At 45.7% G+C, this 25,102-nt stretch overlaps 2 protein-coding genes across 2 annotated transcripts; one reads left to right on the top strand and one right to left on the bottom strand.

Annotated features, from left to right (window-relative positions):
* Positions 1-819: 819 nt before the first annotated feature.
* On the bottom strand, positions 820-6,348 carry TRNT1 (tRNA nucleotidyl transferase 1). The gene is made up of 7 exons (XM_066558326.1): positions 6,142-6,348; positions 5,154-5,347; positions 4,506-4,644; positions 4,176-4,302; positions 3,734-3,927; positions 3,314-3,564; positions 820-1,948 (listed from the first exon to the last, which is right to left on the bottom strand). The coding sequence occupies exons 1-7, from the start codon at positions 6,284-6,286 to the stop codon at positions 1,700-1,702; spliced, it is 1,299 nt and encodes a 432-aa protein (XP_066414423.1). The 5' UTR covers positions 6,287-6,348; the 3' UTR covers positions 820-1,699.
* A 4,434-nt stretch (positions 6,349-10,782) lies between these two features.
* On the top strand, positions 10,783-24,174 carry IL5RA (interleukin 5 receptor subunit alpha). Its single transcript, XM_066558316.1, has 10 exons — positions 10,783-10,873; positions 11,907-12,052; positions 12,352-12,490; positions 13,099-13,231; positions 13,307-13,497; positions 14,465-14,610; positions 15,052-15,190; positions 16,483-16,579; positions 21,368-21,449; positions 24,082-24,174. The coding sequence occupies exons 1-10, from the start codon at positions 10,804-10,806 to the stop codon at positions 24,172-24,174; spliced, it is 1,236 nt and encodes a 411-aa protein (XP_066414413.1). The 5' UTR covers positions 10,783-10,803.
* The last annotated feature ends 928 nt before the right edge of the window (positions 24,175-25,102 follow it).

A 25,102-nucleotide genomic window follows, 5' to 3' on the forward strand; every position in this document is an offset into this window, starting at 1 on the left:
AAACTGGCTTTGAAATTACTACAGAGTATCTATACTGTGTAGTAAATAATTCTGATCAAGTCTTTTCAGGGTAATCATTACCAGCATCAATTTAAACAAATCATTCCTTGCTGTTCATATGCATGATTGGGGTTGTCATCCTTAATCCTGGGGTACAAAGTTGTGCAGGGGTTCCCTGAGAGTTGAACAATCCTTCAGACATAAAGGAGAGATGAAATCTGGGAGCAGGATGGGACTCAGGCACACTCAGCCCCTCTCAGGGCTGGCAAACAGCTGCAAATTGAAGCTCGGAACTCATGGGAAGCTCTCCCTGCTAAACTTTGTCCAAAATATCCATTTGGTCCATGCCAAGATCATAAGTTTCAAGCTTTTCTCCTTTAAACTTCTCTCTCCAAGGTGAGTTGGACCCTGACAGTAATGTTGGGTAAAAGTGTTGATATTTTCCACCTCCACAGCCATTGCCCCAAAGCTGCACTTTGGTGAAATCCTGAAAGGACTCTACAGCCCTGAGTGTCACCTCCCCCCAAGGTTTCAGTAGTTCCAGAAATTACACAAAGGAGGCTTCAATTTAATCACCTCATTAAACTGAGCACCATCCTGTTCTTGTGAGATTTGCCTTACTAACAAACAGCCTTTCCCTTTTCCCTTGCTGACTCCCACTAATTCCCAGGCATCTTCAGGATAATTCTTTTAAAGGACCAGACATCCCAGGAAAATCAGTTGTGTGAAAGCACAAAATGCTGAGGGTTTTTTTTTTTTTTTTCCCCAGCATTGCTCCAGTGTTGCCATCTAGTGTTGCAAAATGAGATCCAAGGAAAATGAAATCCAAAGGATTTTATTTGTTACCATGGTTCTGTAGGAAAACTTCAACCTGCAACAAGATTTGTACACACAAGAGCTGCTCCCAGAGACTTTTTAACAGCACACCAAAAACCCCAGGGACAGGACTACATTCACAGAGACCAGGAACAGCTCTGCTCCAAATCCCCAAATCCCCAAGCCAAGGAGCTGGATCTCATGTTAATTAACATTAATAGTTTGTCTCACACCTGAAGTGGAAAATACAAAGTAGAACCTTCACCAGCTTGCTGTGGATTTAGTTTACTCAGTGATAAGTCACTGAAAAACTACTGAAAATTCATGATAATCACTCAGCCAAGTAATTCTTTTAACCTAAAACTGATTCTGGAAAACAAAAAGAGTCCTAGAAAACAGCCTGGTTGTCCATGGCAAGGCTGTTGGGCACTGCTGGATTATTTCCATCTGTTATCCAGCTTTAAGTACAAAAAGAGTTAAGGTAGAGCCCATTATTTCCTCACTTTCTCCTAGGCACATATAAACTCCTCCATGATTTGATCCAGAGGATGCAAACAACCTTTTTGGGGGGATTTTAGGTTGTTTTTTTTTTTGTATATAGAAAGTCAGAAGGAGAACAATCTTGCCATCACCTCTCATGCCCTAAGTCATGATAAAATAGTAAATATTTATCACTAAGAATAGCAGAGAGAGGTTGAGAAGGTGGGATTTGGCAAACAATGTTTTACATTATTACAAAATGCAACCTCTCCTTGCAGAAGTTAGGGATCAGTGATGAAAATGTTAAATGTGACAAATGCTCAGCTGGCTGTGAGAGGCTCAGTTTCCTGGGAGCTCAGTTCCACTCAGCTCAGGGCACAAACAGTTCTGTTCATTATTCACTTCACAGCTTCTTCAGGCAGCTCAGCAGTTCCTCTTTATCCATGTGGTACCCACTCTTTTTCCACTCATCCCTCAGCTGCTGCAGTGCTGTCCCAATCTCCTTCCCAGAGGACACCCCCATCTTCCTGAGGTCGTGGCCACTGACAGGGAAGGAGGGCACAGTCCATTCCTGCATCTCCTTCAGAAGCTGCTCCTCTCCTTGGTACTTCAGGAGCTCAAAGATCTTGGAGTTGGTGTTGGCTTCCCTAGACTGGGAGAAAAAAGGAATAAAGAATGTTGTGTGAAACAGCAGAAGCAGCTCTAAGTGTGCTCACGTTGTGCTGTTCCCATTTCTCCTTGGTAGGCAGGATCTTGGCCAAGCTGGGGCTGTGGGAGCAAGGCTCTCTCCTGCCTCACAGGTGTTCAAACTGAGCCTTGCAGGCTCTGGGAGATCCCTGGAGACTGCCTGGATGCCAGGCAAGAGCTGTGATCCCTATCCATCACCTTTCCTGAGGGAGACAGGCCTGGCCCTGGGGACTGCTCCTTGCCCTCAGGATCAGCAGAACTCAGCTGGGAATGACCTCACTGTGCTGTGGAAGAACATCCCAGGCTGCCTAAGGAACATCACCCAAAATCACCCCCAAAAAATCACCATAAAAATCACCCCAAAACTGCCCCCAAAATATGCAAAATCGCCCCAAATTCACCCCAAAAAAATTGCCCAAAAATACCCTAAAAATCACCTGAAAATTGCTGTAAAAATCCCCAAAATCCCTCCCAAAAATCACCATTAAAATCCCAAAAATCACCCCAAAAATCACTTGAAAATTGCTCCAAAATCACCCCAAAAAAATTGCCCAAAAATACCCTAAAAATCACCTGAAAATTGCTGTAAAAATCCCCAAAATCCCTCCCAAAAATCACCATTAAAATCCCAAAAATCACCCCAAAAATCACTTGAAAATTGCTCCAAAATCACCCCAAAAATTGCCCAAAAATACCCTAAAAATCACCTGAAAATTGCTGTAAAAATCCCCAAAATCCCTCCAAAAATCACCTTAAAAATCCCTCCAAAAATCACTTTAAAATTGCCCCAAAACCACCCCAAAAATCACACAAAAAATTGCTCAAAAATCACCTAAAAATTGGCCTCAAAATCACCTGAAAATCGCTGTAAAAATCCCCAAAATCACTCCAAAAAATCACCATAAAAATCACAAAAATCACCCATAAAATTGCCCCAAAAATCACACAAAAGAATCACTAAAAAACCCCCCAAATCACATAAAAATTCGCCTCAAAACCACCTAAAAATTGCCTTTAGAAGAACCCTATGAATTGCACTGATTTTCCATTCACCATTCAGAGCTGAATTTCATAGAAAAAAGCCAAATTGTCCTTGAGGTGCAGCTCCTGTTTGATATTTCAGCAGGAGAGCACAGTCCCAGGGAAGGTCACAAGGAACTGAATGTGACATTTTCCAGCCTGACTGACTTTTAAATCAGCCCAAAATCTGCTCCAGAGCACAGGGTGCTCAGAAGTGCTACAACACAGCAGGACTGGTTTTTAGGAATGTCTTGCAATGAATTCAGCTCCCTGTGAAGAAGCCCCAGTGGAGCAATGGGATTTCACTCACATCCATCAGGAAGTCCTGGTATGGTCTGAGTGGTTCTGGCCCTGAGCCTTTGGTTAATTCCTGCCTGTGCTTCACCAAGAAAAGGCCAAGGTTTTTTTCTTCCTTGGAGATTTTCAGCCTCAGGTCCAGGTTTGTGACATCATCCTTCCCCTTGAACAAGGATGTCAGGACAGTCATGGGTTTTGGAGACAGATTTTGGATGTTTTTACTGACTCTGGCAAATTCTGCTAAATTCCCACCAAGTGGTAGCCCTAAAAACACACAAAAAGTGCAAAGAAGTGTTAGTAAGAAAAATGGGTGTTAGCACAGGATAAAAATAAAATCTGATTTCTGCATAAACCCAAGTTTCATCTCAATTTGCCACAAAATTCTTTCTGTATAAGATATAGGAGTAGGAAGTCAAACTTCATTTCACTTTACCTATGTACTGGGCAATATCCAGCTCATACATAAGCTGAACCAAATGATTGACATGGTTTCCAAGAAGAATTTTTTTCAGTTCCACCCAAATCCTTTCTCCTGATATTCCAGCCAAGCCTTTGGCATTTTCTTTAATTGCTTCCAGTGTAATAGGTTCATGATCTCCAGGTTCCTCTGCAATTCTTCCATAAAATCTGCCAAATAAAACCCCTGGATGTTAGATTAGAAGACTTACAATTATTCTTACAATTTTAAGAATAATTAAGAACAAATAAAAAACAGTTAAAAATAATTCTTACAATTATACAACTTATTCCACTTACAATCAAAAAATCATTTAGGTTGGAAAGGAACTACTACTCTTTTTACACCACTGGTATCTTTTCGCACGTTTTTGAAACTTTATACAGTTTATTTATCAAGGAAAGGCAAAACTTCTTACCTGAAATATCTCAGGATTCTTAAATAGTCTTCTTGTATTCTCTCAGCTGCCTTGCCCACAAATCTGATTTTCTTGTTTTTCAAGTCTTCATAGCCATTAAAGAAATCATAGAGTGTCCCATCCAAACCTAGAAAAAAAAAGAAAAACCAGAATATCAATTTACAAATGTGGCTGCCACAGTGAACCACTCTCCTTTGGAAATGAGAAGTGGTGTGATTCCAGCTGCTCTGTCAGATCATCTCACGTATTTATACACCTTTGACACACACAGAATTCACTGGCAAAACTCAAATCCACTGCTTCATCTACGTAAGTGGTTTTCAGATTTACCTAAAAACATGGAGTTGACAGTGAGGTCCCTCCTCTCAGCATCCTTGTGCCAGTCCGTGGTGAACTCCACCTCGGCGTGCCGCCCGTCGGTGACGACGTCTATGCGGAGAGTGGTGATTTCAAAATTCTGTTCATGGAGCTGCAAATCCCACAGACACCGTTACTTCAGCACAACCATGACGAGACATGACACGAAATTAACTGAAATTAAATGCAAAAGCTGCTGATTTTTCAGCCCTGTGTTTCTGTACAGTAGGTGGACACACGCACAGCAACGTGTGCAGGGTTTTCATACAGAGTTGAGAAATAGGAACTTCTGAAAATAAGCTTGACATTACTTTCTACAGAGCCTGCAGAAATCTTCCTGCAGGAGAGGGACTAAGAGCAAGGTAGAGGAAATCAGGAGCAGGAAACATTAGGATCATGTGTGGGCAGCCAACATTTTTTTTCTGGTGATGACACAGCAGCATGAATGGGTTACATGCATTAAAACACAGTAATTACTTGAACTGTACAATGAATAATCAAAAAAATCACTACAGGGTTTAAAGCAGGGTCTCATTTAAACTCTTGCTGTGATACTTTAACAAATAAGCAGCAAATTTTCTACTGCACATCCACAGACAGGTAGAAAAGATCCAAACCAACCCTGGCAGTGATGGTTCCGTGTTTTTCTCCTTTGTTATTGATCAGACGAACCCCAGCTGCTGTGAACATTTCCTTCATCTCTGCTGGTGTGGCTGTGGTGGCAAAATCGATGTCCTGTGGTGTCACTCCACTCAGTAAATCCCTCACAGCCCCTCCTGCTATTCTCAGCTCATAGTTCTTTTTCTCAAACAGTTCTGGGAAGGGAAGGAAAACCAAACAGCAATAAAGCCACGGCACAATCAGCCATAGCCTGCCTTCTCACAAAATTAAGATCATAGATGTAGGAATAAACACTCAAATGTGCAGGAAGCAGCAAGTAACTCACAGCTTCATGCAAAATGCACTAATTCATGGCACAGCTAAGCACCCACAGGTATTTTCCCTGTCATTCTGATTTATTTTTCTGAAGCTTTTTTTAAAACTTAACTATTGGCAGGTCTCGAATTGGTCCTGGGCACGCTGGGATGGGGATCATTTTGAACAGTCAGGGGCTGACAAGGGAAAGTAATTCAGATTATTTACAGCAGAGAAAACAGTGTGCCATGAGCCCAAATTTCTCCAGGAACAACAGGGCATCATGGAATCGGCCTACAAAGGGAAAAACGAGCTCTGACATGTCCCTGGAGACTGGCTGAGGCTGTTCGGCCTGGAGAAGGCTCTGGGAGCAGAAAAATGCTCGGGGACACTTTCAGTCAGGGCAAGGGGGAACTGCAATAAGGTGAGGGAGGGTGGGTTCAGGAGCGAGGTTTCCTTGTCAGGCTGGGGAGGGGCTGGGCTGGAATTCCCAGAGCAGCTGGGGCTGCCCCTGGATCCCTGGCAGTGCCCAAGGCCAGGCTGGACACTGGGGCTGATTGGGAGCAGCCTGGGACAGTGGGAGGTGTCCCTGCCATGGCAGGGATGGCACTGGAGGGGCTTTAAGGTCCCTCCCAACCCGAACCACCCCCGGGGCTGCGCTCAGGGACATTTTCGGGGCTCCCCCCGCACTCACCGGCCACGCTGCGCAGCCCGGGCGTGAAGAGCGCCTGGAACTGCGGCGCCTGCAGCCTCATGGTGCCGGTGCCGCTCCCGCCGTGCCGCCGCCGCAGCAGCCGCAGCCCGGCCCTGCGGGGCACAACCCAGAGCTCAGCCCACATCCGCGGCACGGCCGCCCCGGCCGCCGCCCCCCTCACTCACCGGGGCCCAGCTCCCGCATCGGCGGCGCCGGCCGATGAGCTCAGAGCGGCGCCGGGCCGGGCATCGGCACCGCCCCGGGGCCGGGCTCGGGCATCGGCACCGCCCCGGAGCAGGGCCGGGCTCGGGCATCGGCACCGCCCTGGAGTCGGGGCCGGGCTCGGGCATCGACACCGCCCTGAAGCCGGGGCCGGGCCCCGCTCCCTCAGCGGGACCGCCCCGACGGTGCTCAGCCGGGATAGATTCATAGAAAACCTCACGGAATCACTGAGTTGGGAGAGACCTTCAAGAGCATCGAGTCCAGCCCAGCCCCAACAGCTCAACTAAACCCTGGCCCCCAGTGCCACATCCAGGCTTTGTTAAACACACCCAGGCATGGGGACTCCACCACCTCCCTGGGCAGCCATTCCAGAACTTTATCACCCTTTCTGTAAAAAACTTTTTCCTGCTATCCACCCTATATTTCCCTTGGCGCAGCTCAAGGCTGTGTGCTCTGGGTGTGTCAGTGCTGCTGGAGACAGAGCCCAGCCCCAGCTGAGCACAGGCACCTTTCAGGAGCTGTGCAGTGATGGGGGCAGCCCTGAGTCTCCTTTGCTCCAGGCTGAGCACCCCCAGCTCCTTCAAATGTTCCTCTCAGGGTTTGTGTTCCCAGCCCCTCTCCAGCCTCGTTGCCCCTCTGGATGCGCTCAAGCATCTCAACGTCCTTCCCAAACTGAGACACAACACTCAATAGAAGACATAAAATATTTCCCATGGCTTTGTTTCGGTTTAGAGAAAAGAACAGGAAAACTAGTTATAGCAGGGGGAAAAATACATAGTTTGGTAATGGCAAAATAACTGGGATGGAATTGATGAGTTTCTTCTCCCCCTGATGAGAAGGAATTTGGTAGCATTTAAATGTTTGAATCATTGAAATCACAAAGGCATCGTTTTGGAAAAGCCTTCTGAGACCATCAGGTCCAGCTGGTCCTCAGCACTGCCAGGCTTGCCACCAAACCCTGTCCCCAAGTGCCACATCCACAGAGCTTTAAATCGCCCCAGAGATGGGGATTCCTCCTGACCCAGAACCCCATCCTGTTCTGTGGAGCAGGTATCAGTGATATGAGTGATAATTGATTATTTACAGCTATTAATGTGCACTTGATAATGTCCAAATGCAGTTGAGATCTTGCCCACATTGAATTACATCCATTTTCACCAATTTGGCAGAAGCTTTAATTGTGTCCTGGGCCCCAAAGCACTCTCCCCTCCAAGCTTGTGTCACCTGCACATTAATAACTTGGATGCCAGGGTTGTTAATGAGGGTGAGTCATTAGCCTTCTTCTCATCCTTCCTATAACTCCATCACATATGGCCCCACTTTCTGCAGGGTTGGATTCTGTTCCCTCTCCCGTTTGTGAGCCTGCAATACCATCACAGAGTCATGGAATGGGTTGGGCTGGAAGGAACCTTAAAGCTCACCTTGTTCCAGCCACGTGCCATGGGCAGGGACACCTTCCACGAGCCCCATCCAACCCTGAACACTTCCAGGGATGGGGCATCCACAGCTCCTCTGGGCCATGCAGAAGTTATCCAACCCTATGGATGTCAGCTCAAAGCTCTCAGCACAATATTAGGAAGCTGGTTTTGCTCTGGTACTGGTAACTTCCCAAAATGCTGCAAGGCTGTGTGGCCAGAGCTTTGGACAAGATGACATTAAAAAAAAAAAAAACCTGGACAAAACAGGCACAGTTTTCCAGCAGTGTCTGGGTTTGATTTTCTAGGGGAAGAACACATTGGGATATCAGCAGTGTGGCTGTAGGCTATTCTTTGCAGTCAGTCATCACATTCCTGCTCTTAAAAAGTCACCAGAGAACTCTCAGACCATTGTATATAAATAAAATATCCCCATTTCTGGGCTAGACCGTGCCTGTGTGCAGCCTTCCACTCTGTGGTTAAATCCACAGTTCCCCTTTTCAAGGCGTGCTTATCTCACTTGTCCTCTGCCATCCCTTCTGAGGTACCAGCCCTGTTGGAGCTTGGAAGGCAGCAGTTATAAAAGAAACCCAGAGGGAGAGCGCCCAGGGGACGGGGAACAAAGAGACCCAGCTCTTGACAGGACCTTGAGATGCCCAGGTAACCTCCCTGGTGTCTGGTGTGCTTTGGGTCTGCCCTGTGCTTGCTTTGCCGACTGCCAAGGTCCTGCTTTGCAAAGTCAGTTTGCACTGGGAAAAGCACCTGGAACCTGCTGCTTCTTTGTTGCTTGTGAGGTATTGGGACACATCAGCTGTAAGGGAGAAAATCATTACTTTTGGGAGGCTGGGTTTTGTGCTTTGGATTTCTACTATTCTTCTAAAAGGAATATATTCCTTGCACAAAGGAATATTCCCCTTTACCCTCTGCTTATTACTTATATAACTGAAACATTATCAAAACTTTGTCCTGAAAACTTACCATATCCATTTTTGTGAGGAGCACAATCCTCTTGTAGCCTTCTAGTAACCATCTTTACTTGGATACGCTTCTTTTGGTTCTCTTTTCAGCAATTTCTCCCATGAAACAGGGTATCACAGACTGCAGTTTGTTCTCAGGGGCTGTGGTCTAACACAGCTGCAGAAATTCAGCTTCCAAAAGCTGTGCTGTCAGTCTTAGTCTGGCAGCAAGAAAAAGACAAACAGCATTTTGGAAAACAAAGCAAGAAAAAATAAACTGAAAAGAACAGGATAGTAATTTAGGACTCATCTGAATTACAGTAACATTTTCATATCCAGTTTCAGTTCAGTAACATGCTGCACAGAAAATATAAGATCTAATACATGCAAGCTTTTAGGCAGAAAAAAAAATCTTTAGGATCTTTTTGAAAGCATAGGGAAAAGAAAACTCAGAACCCTTAACTTTTTGTGGACAAATTAAAAAAAAAAATCCACAGGTAGCCAAACCCACTTTAAATAAACCCAAGTGGGAGTCAGTTGTTGTAGTTATAATAATGCCTGAAACCAACACACTGACATTATTCAAGTAGATGTGAGTGCTAAGCACTTGCAAAACATGAGGCTTTTAAAAGATTTTTTTTTTTAATAATGCTCCGAAGTCATTGCTTTTTTTAAGGAAAAAAGAGTGAATGCTCTCAGCAGTGAAACTAATGAAGTTGTTTTTTATTTTCAAGGATGAGGATATGAGGATAATGAATTTTTACTTCTAAACAGAGAGAAAAATTATTAGAGTATTTACTAGTCTCATCAGGTAAATGAAAGGATGTTTCCTGAAGCAGCAAAGAAAGCCTGATGCCAGTAATTTGTGCAGGCATAAATGTGTGCTGTAAAGAATATTTGTCCCATTGTCTGTGACTTGCTACATTTTGGGAGAACCAAAATGCCTGGCCAAGATGTCATTCTATAACCCAAAGTAAAATAAAATCAAACTCTGGCTCCCCAGGAACAATCCATTAGCAAACTCCCGAGTTTCAGCTGGCCTTGTGCACATTTGGGCTGTCAGGAAAGCAGAGAGGCACAAAATGTGAATATAGATAATGAGGGAACTTGGACATTAAAAACACACTCTACTGTAGATGATGTGTCATTTTAATGAACTCAACACTCAGACTGCATTTTGAAAAATAGTTACTGTACAGCAGAATTATTCCAACTGTGATCAGTGGGAGTGCTTCCAGTCCCTGGGTTATTCCTGCTCATTACCATTGGAAAATATTATGTTTTCCATGTGAGCAATTGCTGTAGTGCCCCAGGGAGGTGGTGAGATTGGGCTGGGGGGGTGCATTTCTCTTCAGTAAGAACATTTTGGAGAGCTGCTGTTCTGAATGCCCATTTTTATATTAGGTTATACATGAATGATTACACTGAGATCTTTTTTTTCTCCCAGTAATTCATGAAACTATCCATAAGGAAATGCTGGGTTTAAGCATTAAAAATTGTTGTTCATTGAAATTAGAAACAAAGCAGTTTCTCTTACACCAATAATTAATGGTGGAGAATTAGCCTTGAGGTGAGCAGTGAGTGTGTCTTTAGAGAGCTTTATTGGAGGAGTAACTAGACAGTAAATCCCAGTAAACAGCTATTTTATATAAAGTGGGAGCTAAAGTATGGTTATTTCTGTTCTTGGAGGAGATGGGACTCTCCCCAAAGCCAGTCTACACAAACCTGACTCACCTTCCATGGAGAAATGCTCTCATTCCATGGATGCCCTGAACATCCCCACATGAAGGTTTGAAAGCAGCAGCTTTTCAGGGAGGGCTGGCAAAGGGAGCAACAGGAAATGTGCTCAGTGTACCTATATTAAATTTAGCTTCCACAAGAAACATTTTCCTGCAAGAAAAGAAGATTCTATCTCTGCAAGGCAGCAGCTTCACTCCTTTGGTCATGGGGACGGACCATGATCCACGGCTTGGGTGTTTAACCCTTGGCTTGTGCTCATTTTTAGCTCCTGTGAAATGGTGCCAAGGCTGGTGGGCTGAGGCCTGGCTGTGCCCATCCACCACCCAAAGATGATGGCCAGTGGGATGCCGGTTTTCCTGCTCCTCCTCTGGACAACAAACACCCCTCAAGGTGCAGGAGGTGAGGAGTTCCCGGCTGCCAGGGCAGTGCCCTGTCCAGACTGTTCCCAGTTGGTGCCTGGCTTGCTTTGGGAGAAAAGAATCTCCAGCCATGGGGAAACAACTTGTCTTGAGGTTTCCTGAGCCTTTATGGGGCAATGTGAACTCCTGGGCATCAAAGGTTGGAATCACAGGAGAAGAGAAGGGGGGGCTGATCATGGAATCCCAGACTGGTTTGGGTTGGAAGGGACCTTAAAGCCCATCCAGTTCCACTCCCTGTCATGGGCAGGGACACTTTCCACCAGACCAGGGTGGTCAGAGTCACATCCAACCTGGCCTTGGGCACTCCCAGGGCTGCTGATGGCCCTCAGCTCCCTGGGGGCTGGCAAATAAGGGAGAGCAGGCTCTGAAGAACTGGAGGGGAGCAGATTGATTATTTCACTGCCCTGCTATTTATATGCTAACGTTTCCCCCAGCATGAGCTTCTCCTCATTTCCAAGGGAGCTCCAGGAATCCTTCTTGCCCTGTCATTTTAAATTATCCTTCCCATCCTTCTGTGTTTTCTTCCATTTGTGCTTAATTCCTCTGTTCATCATTTTGGTTCTGCTCTCACATGCGACTTCTTGTGGCTGTCAACCTTCTCTTTGAAAGCCCCCCACGCTGCCCTCTCCTGCAAGCTGATGTGGGTGAGAATTGTTCATGCAGCTGATCACTCCATCAGCCCTGTGTGACAATGAGGACCAGGATGAAAACTCTGAACCTAATTAACAAGCCAAATGTAATATATCACAGCAATTTTCAAGTTGAAACTGTTGTAAGAATTTCATTTTTCAAGCTAAGTTTTAATAAACTCTTATTTGATGGGGTTTTGGTTATTTAAAGTTTTTTTTTTTTTTTTTGTCAAATATTAGAAATATTTTATAAGGAGCTGTTGAGAGAACATAATATTAAAATGAAATTATTTGCTTGTATTGCTCACTGCTTGCAAACAGGTATTGCTCTAAACAATTCACTGGATTGGACACTGATGGATATTTCTGTTTTCTCCCTTCCAGTCCAGGTTTTGCCACCTGTTAACTTCACCCTCACAGTCTCTGCATTGGCACAAGTGCTGTTACACTGGGAGCCAAACCCTGCTCAGGAACAAAACAACTCCACCATTAGATACGACGTGAAAATCCTGAGCCCTGAGCCAGAAGAGGTAAGAGAAAAAAATAAATCAAGGATCCTAAGAAGGCTAAATCCTTGCTGTTCTCTTTTATCTAAACCCATGCTTTGGGAACTGCAGAGATTCCCTCTCAGCCATCCTTGTGGACACAGCTCTGCCGGGACGCGCCTTGGGAATTGCAGCTTTCATCTCGAGGGGAGCATGGATCCTGGCTTTAAGCACTGGCCCCCCATTCAGCTCACTGAGCTCACCCCAGTGTGTGGCTCAGTCTTTGCAGGTCCCTTATTTTGCCTCCCCATCCCCTGTGGTTTTCTGCTATTTTCCGTTTCCAGTACGACACCGGGAGGACTCGCAGCGTGCGGACGGCGGCGCTGCACAACGGCTTCTCCGCCCGCGTGCGCACCTTGCTCCTCCAGGAGGGCCTGCAGGTGGGCAGTGACTGGGTGGAGGGAACCCTCCCACCTCTGCCAGGTAAGAAAACCCAAGCAAGGCCTGGGGCTTTGTGTTCTGCCCCAGTCTGTGGACTGAACATTAAAAGGTGACACGTTTAGCTCTTTAAAATAAAAATACGGCGTTTTCCGCTCTACCTGCTAGGAAAGGATTTAGTCCAGAGCTTTCCCTGCTGCAGTGGAGCCTGGAGTACAATCTGGAGGTGCAAAATGTCAACAACACCTATAAAATTTTCTAACAATGCCTTGCTAAGGCTGAGTTAACCTAGCGTGGTGCACCTAGGACGCTGCTGCCTTGTTCCACATGAAATACACAGGGCTGTGTGGCACAGCTTTACTCACTGCTTGGGAATTGCATCCTTCCCAAGCCACAGAGCTGTGTCATGGGGAGGGGAACTGGATGTAACAAACACAGCTACAATGGCTCAAACTGGAATCAAAAAGGAGGAGAATTGGATGAAACAGACACAGCTACAATGGCTCAAACTGGAATCAAAAAGGAAGAAAATCGGATGTAACAGACACAGCTACCATGGCCCAAACTGGAATCAAAGTGCTTTAGCAACAGGAACTTGTTATGATTTTTGCAGTGAGGTTTTCTTTCTGCTCTGTAATTCCTTGCCTCTCCAGGTGCTGCAGAGACCTCTGTCACCAACCTGTCCTGTGTCACCCATGTCACCATCCCTGGCAATGTCTCTCTCCATTGCAGTTGGCTCCCTGGCCAAAGGGCTCCAGAAGACACCAAATATTTCCTGTTTTACAGGTTGGTGTTTGCTGCTTCTCCAGCAAGCAGTGAATTTCTTTACAAACACCCTGTCTCACCAGCATTTTAATTTAGGTATGAGACACACACAGAGGAATGTCCCACTTACAGCAAGGACAAGTGGAGCAGGAATATTGAGTGCAGATTTTCAAGTACTCACATTAAACCTGGTGAGATTGACAACCTCATTGTCATTCACATTAATGGCTCCAGCAAATGTGCTGCAATCAAGCCTTTCCAGCAGTTATTTAACCAAAATGCCATTGGTGAGTAGGAATACATTAAAAAAATATCAAAAATGTCTGGCAGGATTGTCAAAATGTGAGGAAGCTCTGTTGGATTGAGTGGTTCTTGATGCAGGTGAAAGGATGTGTTGATTTTGTATAGTCATCTTAAGGGAACTGGAAGAAATAACTGGATTGTTTGAGCTAAATTTGATTTTAACCATCTATTTTAAATTATAGAATTGCAAAGCTAAAAGCTAGTAAAGGCAGTTGGTTTTCTGTTTGTTAGCTAAAGCATTATTTCCAATATTAATTTTCAGTTGATTTAGTCAATAGACTTTAAAACACTGTTTTTATTACCCTTAATTTTGCAGCCTTCCTTTAAAAGGATTGAGACACGTGGTATTCAAGTTAACCCTGTCCTGTAAAGGAAGGCATTAGAGTCTGGAATAAAAGGGAATATCAGCCATGACTGTCTATCCTCTTTCATCCACACAAATAATTTACTTTCCTGCATTAGTTCCATACCTTTTTCTTTTTTTAAACAGATAACAATTCTCTTTTTCGTGACTTCACTAAGAGGAAAAATCAGAAATTTTCTTCTTAGAAATCATCCCCATAACAGCAGCTGAATTCCTTTGAATTTTTTCCATTCTTCAGTAACTTTCCTGGCTACATCTGCATTTTCGTTTTCCTGGAAATGAAATTTTTCTAACTATTCTATCCTTAATTTAATGCTTCTGTGGAAATTAATTTAATAAATTCCTCTTCCCCCAGTAATCTAAATTTCCAAAACTTTGAATTGGGTTTTCCAAACTGTTTTCCTTTGACTATTACCAGCAATGTAGTTATTCCTCCTGAATCCTTATCTTTTCAGTCCAAAAAGGGAAATAAATTCAATAATTATAGGTCCTACTTGGAAACACTATCAGGTTATAAAATGCTCCAGGTTTTTAGTATTCAAACTTGTCTCTATAAATAACTCACCTGTATGGTTTTCTTTTTGCAGAGAAAGTGAATATTCCCAGAAATATCAGCATATCCCTGGAGCAAAATGATCTCCTGGCCATGTGGGAGAAGCCAATTTCTCCTTTCCACGAGGAATGTTTTGAATATGAATTTTATCTCATCAACCTGAAGTCAGGTAACAAGCAGGTAATTGCTCCTCCAGCATCCAAGATTATCCAACATTCCTGTCCCCTCCAGCTGGGATTTGCCTTCCTCTTTTCCTCAATGCCTTTTCAATCTGCAACAAACCATCCCCAAGGAACTTGGGAAAGCAGGACAAAATTGGATTTATTCAGCTTATGCATCTGGGTTCAGAACAGTTTTCACCATCTAGAAAATGCTGCATTGAGGATCTGCAGGAAGAATGGAGAAATGAGGCATTTTCCAGGAATTTTCTCTGGAATATTGGCGTGTTAGGAGAAGTTACACCTACAAAAATGGGGCTGTTACCTCTAAAGCAAGGCCAGCAGCTCGCAGTTAATAAAAAAAAAAAACAAAAAAACAAAAAAAAAAACAGAGATTGAATTTGTTTTCTGAATGTTTTGAGTCTCAATTCATCTCTGACAGCACAAATTGTGCTCCTGACAGATGCTGAGACTCTTCTCCAGCAGTTTCCAGCTGCGGGTGGATGCCAGCAGCAGATATTCCATCAGGATCAGGGCCAACCTCAACCACATCTGCCGTGCCCCAGGGGTCTGGAGTGACTGGAGTGACATCGTTTATGTTGGTGAGAATTCCCAAAATTCCACTGCTAACTGGGGAGCCAATGCTGCCTAATCAGGAGCCTGCCCAGAACTCTCACAGGAAACAGGAAAACAGAGATTTGAAGGAAAAACCTGACTTGTTCATGCCAAGGGGATTTAAATCTGTTCCATTAAAAATAAACTACTTGCAAGAGGATTGGTTTTAAGCAATGCTTTGTGAATATTTCCAGAGATTGCTTTAAACTCAAGGCCTTTTCTTGCATCACTGCAGTTTTTTTCAGGTTTTTCCCTGCTCTCATTGTGATGTTCATGCTGGAAATAAATATGAGAGACAATGTCAGCCACTGATTCACTGAAATTATCTCACCCCTTCAATGCTGAGGGAAAAAAGAACATTCTTTTAGCATCTTTGGATTCTTTTAGCATCTTTTAGCTTCCCCATTGGTGGGGAGCAAATGCTGCCTAATCAGGAGCGTGCCCAACATCACAAAATTCTAATAGGAAACAGGAAAACAGGGCTTTGAATTTAATTTACTGAAATTATCTCCCTTAAATGCTGGGAGAAAAAAAAAAGAACATGATTGTAGCATCTTTGGAGCCTGATCATTGGCCCCATGCTGTTTTGTATTTCCTGCTTGCTGACCAAGTTGTTGTGGAAATAACAGTTCCTTTATCACTGCACGTTATCAACTGTTTGTTCTTAGACATCCTCCTTTGCTCTTATCTGTGGAGTTTCTCAACTTCCTTGTTTTCACTTAAAAAATATACTCTGTTACACTCCTGTTTACTACATTTCCCCTCTTGTACCACGAATTCACATTTTCAGTGTTTTGCCTCCTTTCTCCCAACACATCCCCTTGACCTCCCCACCTGGCTCACGCAGCAAACGTGGAAAATGGATTCTGATGGCAAAACAAAATTGTTCTTCCCTAAAAATTTATTTAAATCTCAACAATAACCAAGGACAGGACCACTTAACCCAGTTTTTGCTCATGGAAAGGAGTTTTTAGGGGCTTGTTGCAGTTCATTGGCACAATGCAGGTTCCTGCCACTATCTCAGCCACTTGTTCTCTCCTTTACTTCAAAATAAAAGAAAATTATTGTAGAAATCAGAAATTCAGTGCCATGGAAGCTCTACATTTAATTTTTTATTCTAGGTATCAGGTCTTCAAAATCTGCGTGTTAATTTTTGATCTGAATACAACCACATTAAACATCTAATGCAATATTTACAATATTTAAATTCTAAACACATTTCAAATAAACTGTACTAAAATAATACATTAAATTTCTTTTTTTTTTCCTTGAAATTCAGGGCAAAATAAACTGGAGAGTTCCATGGCCTGGATTCTCACTCTGCTCTGTGTGTCCATGTCCTGCACATTGCTGCTTGTTGCTATAATATGCCAAGTGTAAGTATTAGCATTTTTTTTTTATTACAATATAACCAAGAACCAGGTATTCAGCAAGTGTGGGGGGATGTCACAAGCTCTGCTTAACTCTGAGCAAAAGCTGAGCTTGCCTAAACATACAAAGCAAAAATAATCAGCCTCATTAATTATCAGTAATAACATTCGGCAAAATTGGTGGGGTAAGAGAGTTATTCAATTTAATCTCACACAACAAACCCATCTATTGAGCGAGGTGAATTTGTTAAAATTTGTTAGAACCTGTTTGTCCTTATCTCATTTCTTCATTAAATGCACCTGATTGGGTGAGTGATTTCCCTAGCAATTTTCATTTATCCCTGGTGAAAGCTGCTCAGAGCATCCCTCATGGCCAAAATACCTACACCTCTGGTGTTTGCTTTGAGTATTTGAAATATTGACTTTATTTTTAATTGTACTCTGGCTCTGGATGCTGTATAGCAAAGGCCAAAACTCCCCAAATGCACAGTGAGGAAGCCCAGCTACACTTTGGATTTGTGTCTGTGATAGCCAAATCATAAGTGATGAACTGAAGGCTCCATGTAATTAGCAATTTCTCCCTGAAACACGCAGCAATTACCAGTCCACAATAAACACATCTTCCCTTAATGGAAGTGCTAATTCCTTATTAATTTCTTTAGTGCCTTTTTATTTGTTGCATCCTTGGCTGCGTTTCCTGTATCCAATAAAGGTGCTGTGGACAGGATGCTCCAAGAGGGTGACTGAGATGAACTCTGCCTGTGGGACCGTTCTCAGGGCTCTGCTCAGGAGGGTTCTGGCAGGAGCAGCACAGGGAGTTCATCCCTGTGGAATCTGTAGGCAACCCTGACAAGGGACGAGATGAGAATCTTGACTCCATGTTTCAGAAGGCTGATTTATTATTTATAATAGCATATAATTATTTATTTTAATTTATTTATTTTTTAATAGCATATAATATATGCTATTATATTAAGAGAAAATGATATACTAAAACTACACTAAAGAAAGAGAAGGGAGACATCAGAAGGCTGGACAAGAATGAATAATAAAATCTTGTGACTGCTCACAGCCTCGACACAGCTGGACTTGTGATTGGTCATTAATTAAAAACAATTTCACATGCTGGGTAAACAATTCTCCAAATCACATTCAAAGTAGCAAAACAGGGAGAAGCTGAAGCTTCCCAGCTACTCAGGAGAAAAGATTCTGGCAAAGGATTTTTCATAAAATATGTCAGTGACAATCCCCGTGTCACACACTTGTCCTCAGCCGTGCAGCCTCGATGTCTTGCTGAAAATCCCCAAATTTCTCTTACTTACATGACTCTTTTATGGACTGAGCTGGAGCTCCTCCCCGCTCCAGCACATTCTCCAGCTCTCTCCTCTCTCTTTGGGACAGCAGAACCAACACCAGCTAGCAGCAGTTTGCTCCATGTTTTCCTGTGGAGTTCTGACAGAATTTGAATATTACATTTACCCCCTCTGGAGATCCTGGAACACACACAGGGGGAGAAATAAATCCAGGGTACAATTCTACTCAACTTGGAGATGCTGTACTAATGCATTGTATGGTTTTAATCCAAATTTCAGGGAGCTTTTCCAGGTTCAGCTGCTTGCTGCTGCCTTGGTTGCTCCCAGGAGTTTCTCTCCAGTATAAAATTCCCCAACACCCAAAGGCTCATTACTTTCTCTCTTTGTCAACATGATGAAAATTTTACCTCCCTGCTACTCTGAATTTCATGGAGCTGCTCACCTCATTCCACCCTTCCCTGCTGCTCCTTCTCCTTCTCTGATCCCCAGCCTGCCCTGGGAGGATGGGCAAGTGTAAGAAGATGAAACACAGGGTTGTACCTGCAGATATTAAAAAAAGAAAAATCGAGCAGGTTTCCTAGATCACAGTTTCATTAGTACTCTCTGTTTTTACTGCTCTTGAAAATTCATGAAGTGCACTCTGTGATTCAAGCCACAGAATCGTTTCAAGTTTTGTGTGATTTCAGCCATTATAAGGAATTTCATTACAGCAAAGAGCTCCATAAATTTTTCTGTGCACTTGCAGGCATCAGGGTTAAAGCCCACCATTTGGGAGGAGTGCTGCAAGGCAAAGGGGCCCTCTGGGGCTGTCTGGGCAGGCTCTTCCCTTCACTCACTTACAGGGGCTGATGGGGTTAGAGTCTTGATAAAAACCACAATTGAATGGTTTGCTCTCTGCCTTTAGGAGTGAGCACTGTGCTTCCCTAGAAACAGCATCTTCTCCTGGAGATGAGCCCCCAGGAGGATGGAATCAGTAACTTGCTCTGGCATGAGGGCACTCAGTGCCCTCCACACCCCAAAATCTGTGTGGTCATCCAGGTACCCCCTGTTCTGCACCCCTCAGCAGGCCACGAGCAGAGTGACCAGCCAGCTTTGGAAAAACTCCACGGGGAATCTCAGGGGAGGCACTCTGACATGGAGTTGAACCAAATACTTCAATCTCATCACAGAGCAAGGAGAGCTTGTTCTCCTGCTTGTTTCTCATGTTTCTCTGCAGCCTTTCCATGTCACAGCCTGTGGGAAGAGTGGAAATTTCAGAAAGGCAGACACAGCACAAACCCCAGACCCTGATCAGAAACGCTGACTTAAGGCACCAGGGTCCCGTGGGGTGTGTCCAAGGCCTGAAGGTCCAAGCAGTGACAATGGACAAGGGCTGTGCCTTAACCTGTGTAGACAGAGATACCTGAGATGCTTTTTGTGATGAGATCTTTAACCACAAAACTCTGACTTTTCAGTAACCTCCAAAAAAAGAACAGAACCATTCTGAGGGCACCACCCCAGCAACTCCTCCCTGCCAAGACCTGAGGGGCAAAGCAGCCCCCATGGACACACTTCTGCCTCATTTCTCGTGGGCATTTGTGCACCTTCCCTAAGTGCTCCCCTTCCAGAAGTGACATGTAATTTATGCTTTTTGCTGCCTCAATAAATAATTTTGATATGGTTCCATCAAAATCTTTTCTTGGCAAACGGCACGACGAGGAACACACCAATTCCAAGTAGAACCAACTCTTGTTGGGTACTTTGCCCAGCAGTGGCATAAATCAGAGCTGAAATGAGCTGCAGGGGAATGCTGTGGCCTTTTGAGCAGTTTGTGAGAGCTGGTGAGGTGTAGGAGCCGTGAAGGGCAAAGCTGCCCTGAGGAAGGGCACAAAGGCCTGACCCTTAGGAGGAGAGCTGGGAGGAGTGGAGCTGATACCAGGTGCTGCAAAAACAATATTGGCACTCATCCTGTCCCACTCCTGAGCTCTAGCAGCAGCCACTTTCCTGTCCCACCCCAGGGGTGGGCAGCACACAGCCTGGCTGCTCCATGACACCCAGCAGTGGCTCTGTTGTGTCCAGCATTTCAACAAAAAAAAAGCAAATGTTTCTCCCAAAACACCTCACACCCTGTTTTTCCTGCCCATATTCCCATTTGTGGCTGTACAATTCCCTCCCAAAGCCTCATCCTGTGCAGCAGAGGGGAGACATCCCACAGCTCGTGTCTGTGGGGTGTGTGGCCCTTCCCTTCACCTGGTAATTGGTGAAGCATCAATGGCACCTTCAAGGCAGCAGCAGCTCAGCCAGCAAGGTTTAGCTCCAAGCTGACAGACAGAAAATATTATTCCTCCTCACCAGGAGAATAGTAATAGGATAAAGGTAAACTTGACAGAACTCAGAAAGCTTCTGGAAGAACAGTCCTAAGAACATAAGCACTGAACTAAGCAGACATCAGCCAGGGGGACTGTCATGAAATAAAGGGGGCAGAGGAGCAGATCTGCCCGTGGTGCCTGAACACATCTCTGCTTCCTCCAGAACAGACCCTGGGCAGGAACTCTGGGCTGAGCACTCCTCACTCAGGCCAAGCTCCCACTGAAACCTGCCCCCTTTGGGACACGGTGCAATGCAGGGCTGGAGACAGCGAGGGCGTTTCAGCAGCAGGAATGTGAGATCTGAGCCCTGGCATGCAGCAGAGACAAGGAACAGTCCCCCCTGCTGTCCCAAAGCCCTGTGCTGTGAGCCCAGGCAGTGCAGGCAAGGAGGGGGGGTCTCAGGGCTGTGAGCAGGATCAGCTATCCCAGCACTGAGCTGATCCATTTGCTGTCAGCTGTCCCTGGTGCCTTCCCCTGCCTGCTCCCAGCTCCCTTGGCACACAATTATTTGTGGCTGCTCTCCTGCCACACGGCACTGGCAGTTTATGGCCAGACACCAAAGCCTGAGCACGAGGCAGCTTGTCCAGCTTGTCCTGATGAGGCACCTGACAGCAGAGCCCTTGGCAGGAGCAGTGTGAACAGACACATCAGAGCAGTTCAGTTTTCCCCAGACAGCCCCAGAAGCCCTGGCATGGGATGGGGACAGCCTCACCCACCTCCTCCTGCCCCCTGCCTGTCCCCAGGCCCAGAGGTGACCTGTGAGGAGTGGCACAGCTGCCCAGCCCCAGCGGGGACCATTACCTGTTGGAACCCTAACTGCTAAGAATTTTAAACCTTCTGTGCTAACAAACACTAGCCCCCAGAAAACCACTACATTTAACCTAAAACCATAGAAAAAAACTTCCAAAATTAAGTAATAAAACTAAAGTTGTAAGCATATAATTTAAATAAAAGTGTATAATATCAAATATTAAAAACTTAAACTCAGCAGTTAAGGTTCCAACAATTCTCCCTGTCAGGAGGTGCTGCAGGCAGAGCTGGTTGCTCCTGGGGCTCAGCACCTGCTGCTGCTTGGGCCCCTCAACCCCAGGAGCAGCAACTCTCTCTCATCCCTCCACTGATGTTTCTTACAGAAACCACGTTTGGAGTAAACTGTTCCCACCAATCCCAATGCCCAGCAACAAATTCCGAGACCCTTTCCCAGTTGACTATGAGGTAAATAATTTTTTTTCCTTTTTTTTTAAACTAAAATGAATGCTTTTGTTTGTGTACTGCTTTTTCCCTGTAAGGCTGAGAGCAAAGAGGGTTCTAGAATCATTAAATCTCTAAAAGATCTCCAAAACCTTTAAGTCCAAGCCCATGAGCACAAACCCCATTGAATTTAGCAATTCCTGAGGCTGTTTTTGCCATCCTCCCTGCTGTGGGAGATTCTCACCTCGCTGTGTGGCTCCTTCCTTTGCCAGGTCCCAGTCTGCTGCAGCTCTGCACCTGGTTTTGCTTGCAGGTGTTGTGGTTTGGGAAGGGTTAAAAATGCACAGAAGGGTTAAGTGATATTGTCCGGGTTTTCCCCTTGCTGGCTCCATTCCATATTCCAGCATAAATCCTCTCCCAGTTTTCCTTTTGCCGGCTCCATTCCTGACTCCAGGCCGGTTCTTTGTTCCCTGCACTGAATTTCTGAATTTCTGAATTTTGAATTTCTGAATTTCTGAATTTGGGGCTCACCCGTGGCTCTGCCCTCTGTAGGAGTTGCAGTTTCTCCCCAGCCAGACAGAGGCTGCAGGGTGGCTCCTGGAGAGCTGCTCTTGTTCAGCCTCACAATTCAAAATGTTTTGGTCCTGCTGTTAAGCTGGGCTTAAGCCTTTCTGGGTTTGCTGTTATTTCTGATAAATACATTTATCTTACAGATGAGATAAACCCCTCATTGTCCGCTCAGGACCTTGATTTCCATTTGTCCCCTTGGAACAGGGGTTTGATTTTTTGCATGTTGTTCTTCCTCCATGGTCTGGTTGAGGAAACAGGCTTAGAAGATTATCCTATCATGTTTGTTTTTAATTAAATGGTGCAAACCACCACAACTTGGGCCATCACACCAAAGAACACGAGAAATAGCAAATATTAATGCTGCAGCTGGAAAAGTGAGCTTGCAAAGGCAGGTTCAGGCTCTCAGCAGCAGCTCTGCCTTGTTTTCACTCCTCACTCCAGGTGAGCTGGCCCTGGTGGGTGACAGCAGCCAGAGGCTCCCTGCTGGCACCACGGCCACAAGGCTGGTGGCACTGCCAGGGAGGGCTGAGGACACGACCCAGGTCCCTGCTGAGGCCACCAGGGAGAGGGAAGTTGTTTGTTGGGGACACTCAGTTCCTAAATTCGGTGTAAACAGGGCTGAGGTGATGAAAGCCCTGCAGGAGGTGGCCGTGGGAACCGGCTGGGCCCTGCAGTGTCACCTGCTGGTCCCTGCAGTGTCACCTGCTGGGCCCTGCAGTGTCACCTGTCACCCTGCAGTGTCACCTGCTGGGCCCTGCAGTGTCACCTGCCACCCTGCAGTGTCACCTGCTGGGCCCTGCAGTGTCACCTGCCACCCTGCAGTGTCACCTGCTGGTGCCTGCAGTGTCACCTGGTGGTGCCTGCAGTGTCACCTGTCACCCTGCAGTGTCACCTGCTGGTCCCTGCAGTGTCACCTGCTGGGCCCTGCAGTGTCACCTGCTGGGCCCTGCAGTGTCACCTGGTGGGCCCTGCAGTGTCACCTGCTGGGCCCTGCAGTGTCACCTGCTGGTGCCTGCAGTGTCACCTGCCACCCTGCAGTGTCACCTGCTGGTGCCTGCAGTGTCACCTGGTGGTGCCTGCAGTGTCACCTGTCACCCTGCAGTGTCACCTGCTGGGCCCTGCAGTGTCACCTGTCACCCTGCAGTGTCACCTGCCACCCTGCAGTGTCACCTGCTGGTCCCTGCAGTGTCACCGGCTGGGCCCTGCAGTGGGAACCGGCTGGGCCCTGCAGTGTCACCTGCCACCCTCCAGGGCTTCCCAGCAGCTCAGCCACTGCTGCTGCTCCCTTCTGCAGCCCTGTTTGTGCAGCTCTGCCAGGATGTGATTCCATAAATGGGCTCTGGAAGGATGTGATCCCATAAATGGGCTCTGCCAGGATGAGATCCCATAAATGGGCTCTGGAAGGATGTGATCCCATAAATGGGCTCTGGAAGGACGTGATCCCATAAATGGGCTCTGCCAGGATGTGATCCCATAAATGGGCTCTGGAAGGATGTGATCCCATAAATGGGCTCTGCCAGGATGAGATCCCATAAATGGCTTTGCTGCCCTGTATTCAGAAAAATTCCTGTGCCTCAAACCATGATCCCTCACTGCCACAGTGCCAGGCCCTGGAGAAGGCTCCTCAGGGCAGTGGTGGAGGCACCAGCCCTGAAGAGCTCAAAAACCGCTTGGTTTTTGGATGTGGCCCTTTGGGATAGGATTTAGTGGGTGTGGTGGGATCTGACTGAAGATTGGACTCGATGATCTTGGGAGATCTTTGCCAGCCTTAATGATTTCATGATTCTGTGCTCTCCAGCTCCTCCTGGGCTCCTTGTTCTTGGCTACAGAGGCGTGGCCACTGTGGGAGAATTTGGCAAATGGGGAGTTTGGGGGTGCAGGGCTGGAGGGACAGAGGGTGAGCAGCTCAGTGAGAGCTTCAGCCAGAGGGTGAAAATCCTCCCGTTGAACCCAATGCTTCTGAGCTCCTCAACCATCAACCATTTTGGGTTAATCCCTCTGAAAATGCACAAATTTGAACTCTTAGCTCTCCCCCAGCCCAAGCCACCCTCCCAGCTCCCAGCTCCATGGGGTGTTTGCTTTGCAGAGAGCACGGACGTGCCCCAGCTCCACGGAGACCGAGGTGGACAGCCTGGCTGAAGGGCTCTCCTGCAGTGTCCTCGACGACTCCGTGTTCTGAGAGGCTCCACGAGGTCACACCCACCATTGCTGGAGAGGGCTCTGTGTCACCTCTGTGTCCCTGTTCCCAGTGGGGAGGAGAATCTGCCTGCACCAGGTGCCTTGTTACCAAACAGAACGTTCCAGTTCAATGGAAGCTCATGGCGCCAGGGCTGTGAAGGGGGGATAAAAAAGCTTGGAAAAGAGCCAATGGATTAATTTTTCCTGGTTGGCACCTTAATCTTTTGGATGTTTGTTTTACCTTGCCCTGACAACTGGAGATGCAAACTGGGTTTGGCACAGGCCTATGGATGCAGCAAGGTGGTCCTGGCAGTGACCAAGAGGGGTCAAACACTGGGAAAAGAAGAAAAAACGTGTGAAGCACCCAGTGCTGCACAGCAAGGCCACCATGAGAGCAGGGACACTCACCTGGCCTTTGCTGCTACGCTCTGTAATGAAACTGTGAATTTCCACCTGAATTTCCACCCTGGGCTCTGACCCATGAAGTTCTCCTGGTCTTGCAGAATTCCTTCTAATTTGAAGAAACCTCCGGCCCATGGAGCTGGGTCAAACACGTTAACAAAGAATAAAAATAAAGATTTGATCCAGCCAATAAGTTCTTTGGAAGGTGCCTAAAGAAATGGAGTTTCTAGGTACTATAGGCTAAAAATAATTATAATAAATGAGCCAGTTCTCATCTGGGTGAAGTAGCATTGCTCCATCAAAGTTAATGTAGCTCATTAATATAATGTTGGTGCCTCCAATGTCTCTCTTGCATGTGCTTTTAATGGATTTGAGGGACCCAACTTTAACACTCTAAAATCAGAATTTCATTAGTAAAATCCTAAAAATGAGACTAAAGAGAATTCACTTATTGGAATGTATTTTATGTCATGCATTCAAGTGGTCCAATAAATAAGGTTTCTGCACATAATTCCATTCCCATTAAT

The sequence above is a fragment of the Molothrus aeneus genome, chromosome 12 (assembly GCF_037042795.1).
Source record: "Molothrus aeneus isolate 106 chromosome 12, BPBGC_Maene_1.0, whole genome shotgun sequence".
NCBI lineage: Eukaryota > Metazoa > Chordata > Aves > Passeriformes > Icteridae > Molothrus > Molothrus aeneus.

Coding starts and splice junctions, on each gene's coding strand:
- TRNT1 (XM_066558326.1), bottom strand. CDS start 6,286: ATGTGGGCTGAGCTCTGGGTTGTGCCCCGCAGGGCCGGGCTGCGGCTG. Junction 4,645..5,153: donor ACGGAACCATCACTGCCAGG/GTTGGTTTGGAT, acceptor TGGGATTTGCAG/CTCCATGAACAGAATTTTGA. Junction 3,928..4,175: donor AGAATCCTGAGATATTTCAG/GTAAGAAGTTTT, acceptor TTTATTTGGCAG/ATTTTATGGAAGAATTGCAG.
- IL5RA (XM_066558316.1), top strand. CDS start 10,804: ATGATGGCCAGTGGGATGCCGGTTTTCCTGCTCCTCCTCTGGACAACA. Junction 13,498..14,464: donor ATTTAACCAAAATGCCATTG/GTGAGTAGGAAT, acceptor TTCTTTTTGCAG/AGAAAGTGAATATTCCCAGA. Junction 15,191..16,482: donor GAGTGACATCGTTTATGTTG/GTGAGAATTCCC, acceptor CTTGAAATTCAG/GGCAAAATAAACTGGAGAGT.